At 27.4% G+C, this 7167-nt stretch overlaps 1 protein-coding gene across 1 annotated transcript; it reads right to left on the bottom strand.

Moving 5' to 3' along the window:
• Positions 1-4594: 4594 nt before the first annotated feature.
• LOC145833175 (serine/threonine-protein kinase pim-1-like) lies at positions 4595-6943 on the bottom strand. Its single transcript, XM_082940372.1, has 5 exons — positions 6709-6943; positions 6362-6499; positions 5987-6132; positions 5165-5308; positions 4595-4885 (listed from the first exon to the last, which is right to left on the bottom strand). The coding sequence occupies exons 1-5, from the start codon at positions 6941-6943 to the stop codon at positions 4595-4597; spliced, it is 954 nt and encodes a 317-aa protein (XP_082796498.1).
• Positions 6944-7167: the final 224 nt, after the last annotated feature.

Below are 7167 nucleotides of genomic sequence, written 5' to 3'. Positions count from 1 at the left end.
TGGATTCAAAAATTCTGAAGTCTATGACCATTTTAAAGCAGAAAAATTTGTAAAGGTAGTTACTTTGAAATTTTTCAATGTTAGTTTTAATGTATGAGTATGCAAAATTAACACTAAGGCCAAAGCTGGATCAAATATTAGTGACACAACTAAAAAGCATCATACCCATCTAAAAACAATTTGTTTAAAAGTGTCATAAAAATAAGAAAGCAAACAAGTTTTTCAAAACAGTTTGAGAAATTTTATTGTTCCATCAAATGTTAAAACAAGAATAGTAAATAAATAGGTATAAAATAACTCTTCAAACTTAATGTGTTTTGTTCAAACTGGCACTAACAATAGTATGACAAAAACATATAGTTGTCTCACGGTCTATAACAAATTTGCACTTTCTTTAAATGTAATTTATGTATTTAATTTTTTACTTTTTAAAAATCTTGCTCTAAGTTTTAAGTAAATAAGTATTTTGAGTAAAAATATATAAACATAAAATACTATTTTAAGGAAATTGAAGTTCTACAAATTTGTTCAAGCTACATTCCTAGATGTGTCAAGAAACTTTAGTTACTTGAGCTTTTAAAATACAAGTAACTAGACTTAAATTAGCCTGAGTTTAGCTGAGACTAAAATAAATATTTTAGCCTGAGTTAGTCTGGTTGTGTTTTTGTGATAATTAGTAAATGTAAAAAATTTTCCAGCTAAAATCTTAAGAAAATCAAGTTCTGCAAGGTGAAAGTTTCAAATCATGTAAAACCTTGCACAGGTACAAAAATAAAAAAATTCTGAGCTGAAAACTCAAAGGTTGCCAAAATTATAGTTCTACAATAAAGAACATAACTTGCATTTAAACTTATTTTAATCATTATCTTAAATGAACCATTCAGAACTTTTTTAGAAAGCCAAGAACTGTAGAAATATGTTTGTTTTGACTTTCAAATAATTAGTATATAACATACATGTGACAAATTTACCTAAATGTTATAAACAGGGTTGCCAAATGATGTTGATTAAGGGCATAGGGGGGTCCACCTTGATTGTTACAAATCGATCTTAATTTATAGAGTTTTATCTGAGCTATCAGACATTTTTAACCGCTTGAAAAAATTCAAGCTTTTTTGAGATATGAGATATCTAAGTCAGTGACCTCAATAGGTTCCTAATGGGAAGCACAAACTAAAAACGCGAAAAAGACCATATCACTAAAAATCTATCTCCTCCTTCATTTTTTAAGCAATCTTCTTCAAAACTTTACAGAAAGTGTATTATTCAATTTTAAAAAGGTTGAATGCAGGAATTTTTTTGATTTGGAAAAATAAAATTATTATTAAAAAAACCACCTATTTTTTGTTTTTTTTATCTAAAATTTTTATTTTTTAATAAATTTAAAGTTCCAACATTCTAAGTCTTATAAACTATTAAAGGAACGTTTCCTGAAAGTTTGAGGTCTCTAGCTCAAAAAATGAAGGCAGAGATAGTTTTTTAGTAATTTTTTTAATTTCCGAGAAAAATGACCCCAAAAATTTTGTGGTTGATACGTTTGTATCAGAAACTTTTTATAAAAAATACAATATCTCAAAAGTTAAATATCTTTTGTTAATTCTATAAAAACTGGCTTGTAGTTTGTACTTTATGCTTTCAGATAAGATCTAATGTTATATTAAGTAAAAAAAATGTTGGACCCCCTCTATGCCCTTAATTTATTCAAGGTTTTCTGAATATCTACTAAGAGGTTTTTGGTACTACTTTTGAAGTACTGGTTTTTGGGTCTATTTTTAGTTTAAAGTAAAGATTAAAATCTGTATGAAGTAGTGCAACAACATTGAAAAGTTACTGTAAAGCAACCTAAAATACATTTTTTGGTAAATAAAATTTTTGATGATGATGAAATTTTTTAATCTAAATGATAGATTTTTCATGTCAAATCAAAATTTCACTACTTGACATGGAAAAATTGTTTAAAATTCTAGGTTTTTTAGTTATTTTTGTCAAAATTCCAGGTTTTTTTCAAAATTCCTCAAATTTAAGTTTTTCAAGGTTAAATTGTCAAATTTGAGACTTCTCCATGTTTCTCTAGGATTCCAGGTTTTTTGGCAACCCTATATAACCTGATCTGAAAAGAAAAACAACAATGATTAGTCTGAGTTTGAAAACCCTTCACATATAGTATTAGTTTTCTGTACAATTAGTTCTAATCAAACACCATAAAACAAAAAATAAACTCTTTCTCTATCACATAGTTAATACTTAAGTCAGATCAAAGAGTTTTTTATTTATTACAAAAATTCAATTTGACACTAGTAAAAGATAAACTGCAAAAGCAATGTTTTATAGAAAACAACATCAGCAAAATGCAGTTTTAGTGATGATAAACTTTCTTTAAGGAGCATGTTTGTCAGAACCACACTTTGTGGTTTTTAGTGTTGAGATTTTAACCTTATGAGTGTTTGCCAAATGACGTGTCACCAGAGGTTTTTTCAATAAAGGGTTAGGATTAGTTTTTATTTCAGTTACTTAAATTTCTTTTTTTTTTCTTATTACATAGACAGATTTAGTTTTTTTTTCTTATTAATTTTAAAGAAAGGGCAGGTGGAATAACATGTGATGAGCTCAAACTAACTTGCTTGACCTTCAGAAAACGTTTATCACTGCAGAGGGGAGAGTGAGTACTTCTGATGTTTTTTCAACCTTGAAAAAAAAATCCAGACTTTTGTATTTTCTTTTTTTTCTGACTTTTGTTTTTATATTTCTTTAAGGGGGCCTTAGTTAAAAAATGTTTGGGAAACCCTTGTACATTGAATCAAAACTTAGGACTAAAAGAACTGAAGGAGTAATGTATGTAGACCATTTCAGTAGACAATTTAAATAAAAAGCAGGGTGGCCAAATTTTTTTGAAAAGTTTTTTCAAAGTTTACTAAATGTCTTCAATGTTTTTAAAAGTAGATGTTTTTGGGTCTCTTTTAAATCAAAATCAAGTGTAAAACAAATTACAATGTTAGTGGTATAACAAAAATGAAAAGATACTGTGAGCTACTTTAAATGGGTATTGTAATAAAAATTATTTTGATGATTGCTAAAACTTATTTATTTGAGACAAATTCTTTCTGTCAAATCTATATTTCACTACCTGACATGTAAAAATTGTTTAAAACTATAGGGTTTTTCAGGTTTTTTAGTCTAAATTGTAAAATTCAAGGTTTTTCCAAGATTCTAGAATTTTTAGCCACCCTAAAAATGGTAAACTATGACCTTAGTGCGAGTAACCTACATGTAAAAGTTTTTTTATATTAGTACATATCAAGTTTCAAACTTTTTTTTTTAATAATGATTCTTAACTTGTGTTTCTGGCTTTTTGATGTTACTAATGTTTTACTTAGTTCATTTAAAATTAAAAAAAAAATTTTTTGAATTGAAAAAGTTCCACATTCAAAAAGTTATTGAATGAATAATTATTGTTTACATTTATTTTTTCATGTAGTTACTTTTAAATATTTAATAATAAAAGACAACAATTAAATTGAACAATTGGATTTTTTTAAAATTCATTTAATGGTTTTTAAAACCTCACCTCATTTTGATAATCCGCTAACTTATAAAAAAACTATATGGTTTCTTATTCATTTGATGTTCGATTTCATTAATTTTTTGCTTTATAGATGAAAGTGCCAAAAAAAAAATCGGTCGGAAAACTGCCGGAAAGTTGACGTTTTGCAAGACCAAATATCTTTTTATTTTAAAAGTTTTGTCAATGTTTTGCTTAACGTTAAGTTAATCTCATGCACTTAAAATTCTTATTTAAACTAAATAAAATAACCTTAAAATATTCGTCATGGTTTGTAAATATCTTTTTTTAACTAAATTGGTCATAAGTATTTAAAAAGTGCGGACCTTAAAACTAAACTTTATTTTTACCTGTTAATTTTAAAAAAAAATAAATACGTTTCTACTAGATTTAATAGAGCTTGCAATTCTTATTTATTTTAAGCCAAAAACATATTGAACGCTTTGTCTTGCTTCATTGATATCATATTTTATGCTTGAATTTAATGTTTAATTTATTTTTACTTAAATTAGCGTCAAAATATTTCTAACGTTTTATAAACCAACTTAGATTGGTACTAAATGTTAATATTAGTGAAATGACTAACTAAAAAGTATTTTTTGTATTTAATTAAATTAGGTATCTTAACAGTTAATCATAGAAAAAAATATATATGTTTTTTTTCGAAGTTAAATTCTAAAAGTCATGTTATTAAAATTTTTATTTTAATTCGAAAAACGTATTAGTTTGCTAGTGCTGTTTATTTAAGCAAAATGTTAATTACGAAAAACAAATCAATTAAACATTTAGAACAATTGTATAGCTTTTTAAGAAAACTATTTCAGTTAAAAAAATGTAAAATAAGATAAAACTAAGTATTAAAACATAAAAAAGGTAATAATTATCATATATCTTAAGATATGTGTATAAATTCAATACAATTCTACTACGGACAGAATTTTTTTTTTTCAAATTTTAAGGTGTCATATCAAAAAAGAATTTTTACTTAAAAGGATTGATGTATGTTTAAATTATCTATATAGTTCTAATAAGTTTTTATCGTGTCATCCATCTATGCTTCATCATCCTCTGGTGCGTGAAGGTTCCGCTGAAAATGTCATTTAGCATTTCAGTGATAAAGTTGTTAAAATTCAATGTGCTCCTCTTCCTTAGCACCTTGAAGTCCTCATTGACATCATCGTCCTTATCGAAGATGAAATAGCCTTCCACCATCGCATACACAGAGACCAGCAGCCCAAAAATGTCGTTGTCCTTGTATGTTTTCTTTTGGATTATTCCCGGAGATTTGTATCCTTGCGTGCCAACGCAGTCCCAGTTTTTGAACGGCTTTAAAGTGGTAAAATAAGTTTCGTACATTTTTATTTAAATTTTACTAAGTTATTAAACCGTTTTAACAAAAAGATACAATAGTTTTATTTATAAATTTCGTATCTATTTTTTTAAGTTTTGTAAGGCTTAAATTAAGTATGTATGTAAGTTTAAAATAAAGTTTACTGCTTATTATATGTAGTAAATTGTATATTTAAATATCATTGAAGAAACAAAGCTAGTTTAGAAACTTTATATCGCGTGTATCGCGGAGTCATGTGTCTTAATAAAATTTACCTTATCACTGTCCACGTGAGTGCATCCGAAATCAACAAACTTCACCTCAATGTTCCCTTTATACTCTTTTATGAGTATGTTGTCCGATTTGACGTCCAATTGGTAGATACCCTTCAGGTTCATTCGATTGATTGTTTTGTACGCCTAAAAAAATTGCAATTTTTAATCAGTTTTAAGGTATTATAAAAAGCACAGGTTTGTTGAACGTTATAAGTGGTGATCTACTGCAGTGCTTCTGAAATGGGGTTCCGCGGAACCCTAGGGTTCCGCGAAGCCTTTAGAAATTTAAAAAATTTCATTTAAAAATTAAACATTTTAGGTAAAATTAAAATTAGGGGTTCCGCGGAAAAGTTTAACTTTGGAAAAGGGTTCCGCCACTAAAAAAAGGTTCAGAAGCACTGATCTACTGGACCCTGAAAATATGTCATTTTCAATTTCTCCTGTAACATCTAGTTTAAGGTTCAAAACTCAATTCACTTAAAATGTTCTTGACATTTTTTTTTCCTGCTTGATCCAGTTAATATTTTTAAGTCAGGATCCGGTCGGATCCGGATCCAGCTAATTTGAAAATTGTATCCGAATCCAGCAGGATTTCAAAAAAGGATTCGGATCCGGATACTAGATTATAATATATTTACTACATATGTTTTTGTGTCTAATAATATATTTATTAATTTTTGATTTAAACAATTTCGTAATTGTAGTACTTTTATGTTAATAGTTATCAGAGTTGTTAGCAGTAATTCAAAATTAATGCTGCTATAGTTTTATTAACAAACAGTTTAACAAAGCACGAATCATTAAACTTAAAGTTTAACAAACCTTATTGAACAACTGTTTCGCTCTCTTCTCATCCATGTGTCCATACGTGTCGAAATAAGTTGGAAGATCCTTGAAACCGCCCAGGTACTCCATTACTATGACGTAGTAGTCATTATAAGTGTACCAGTCCCTTAGTTCCACTATGTCTGTGTAATATTGATTGTTATCAGTATTTCAATCGTTTAACATTACTATTTTCGTTGTTAACGTTTATTTGTTTTGCATGCCGGACGTAGGAATCATAATCTGGGCAACTTAAATTGAAAGCCACACAAACGATAAAAAAAAAATGGTTAAAAATAATTAAAAGTAAAGTTTAAGTTACTTTAATAAAAAGAAAATAGTGTTAAAAGATAATGCAAACAAAATTCTCACTTTTTTTCCTTTCCGAGACTAATCCTTTCACTGCTTCTAATACTTTTTGGTGGCTTTCAGCTTCCTTAGGTATTCCCGTAACATTTTTCTTATAGCAATACTTTATTGCTACTTTGAGGTTTTCATTTTTTGGTTTGCCTGTTAAAAATGCATGTTGAAAATAATCAGTGTAGTAAAAACCTAAATTATCAAAAACCTGATGAAAATGATTAAAAAAATTAGTTTAAAGAAAATAAACATCTTATTATTACAGATTACCAACAACTTTTAAAACTGAACATATTTTAGAACTTTTACTCATCAATTTTAAATTTTAAGGAAAATAATTATTCCACTTACGCAATTACCTATAAACACGGCCCCGTTTGCTCCCAATCCGATGAGTTCATTAGTAATGTTGTATTTCTCGAAAAACGTTTTATTAGTACTGGAGCTTTTCAAATGATAGTCATCAATAGTCAGTTCGCTATCGTCGGGTAGACTTACAGTACGTGTTACGTACTTTTCCCGGTCAATTTTAGGTTTTTTAGCTATAAATTCTACTGGTGGTACCGTCTTTCTAATATTTTTTCCACCTGCCATTTTTTATTTTACGATTGCTTGTTATATAAAGTTTTACTAAAGTTCTGTTTCATAAAATAAATTTTAATGTTTAGAAACTTAAAATAATTACTTATGTTTGTTTATAAACTAAATTAACCCATTAGAATATAATTAGCATAACTTACAGCTATTTTTCCAAGTAGAAAATAATATTGTTTAACTATTAATAACTGTGAGTAAAAATTGTATGTAGATAAGAAACT

The sequence above is a fragment of the Thalia democratica genome, chromosome 4 (assembly GCF_965202585.1).
Source record: "Thalia democratica chromosome 4, ktThaDemo2.hap1.1, whole genome shotgun sequence".
In the NCBI taxonomy this organism is placed as follows: domain Eukaryota; kingdom Metazoa; phylum Chordata; class Thaliacea; order Salpida; family Salpidae; genus Thalia; species Thalia democratica.
Note: the sequence above shows the minus strand (reverse complement) of the source record. Positions and strands in the feature narration are given on the sequence as shown.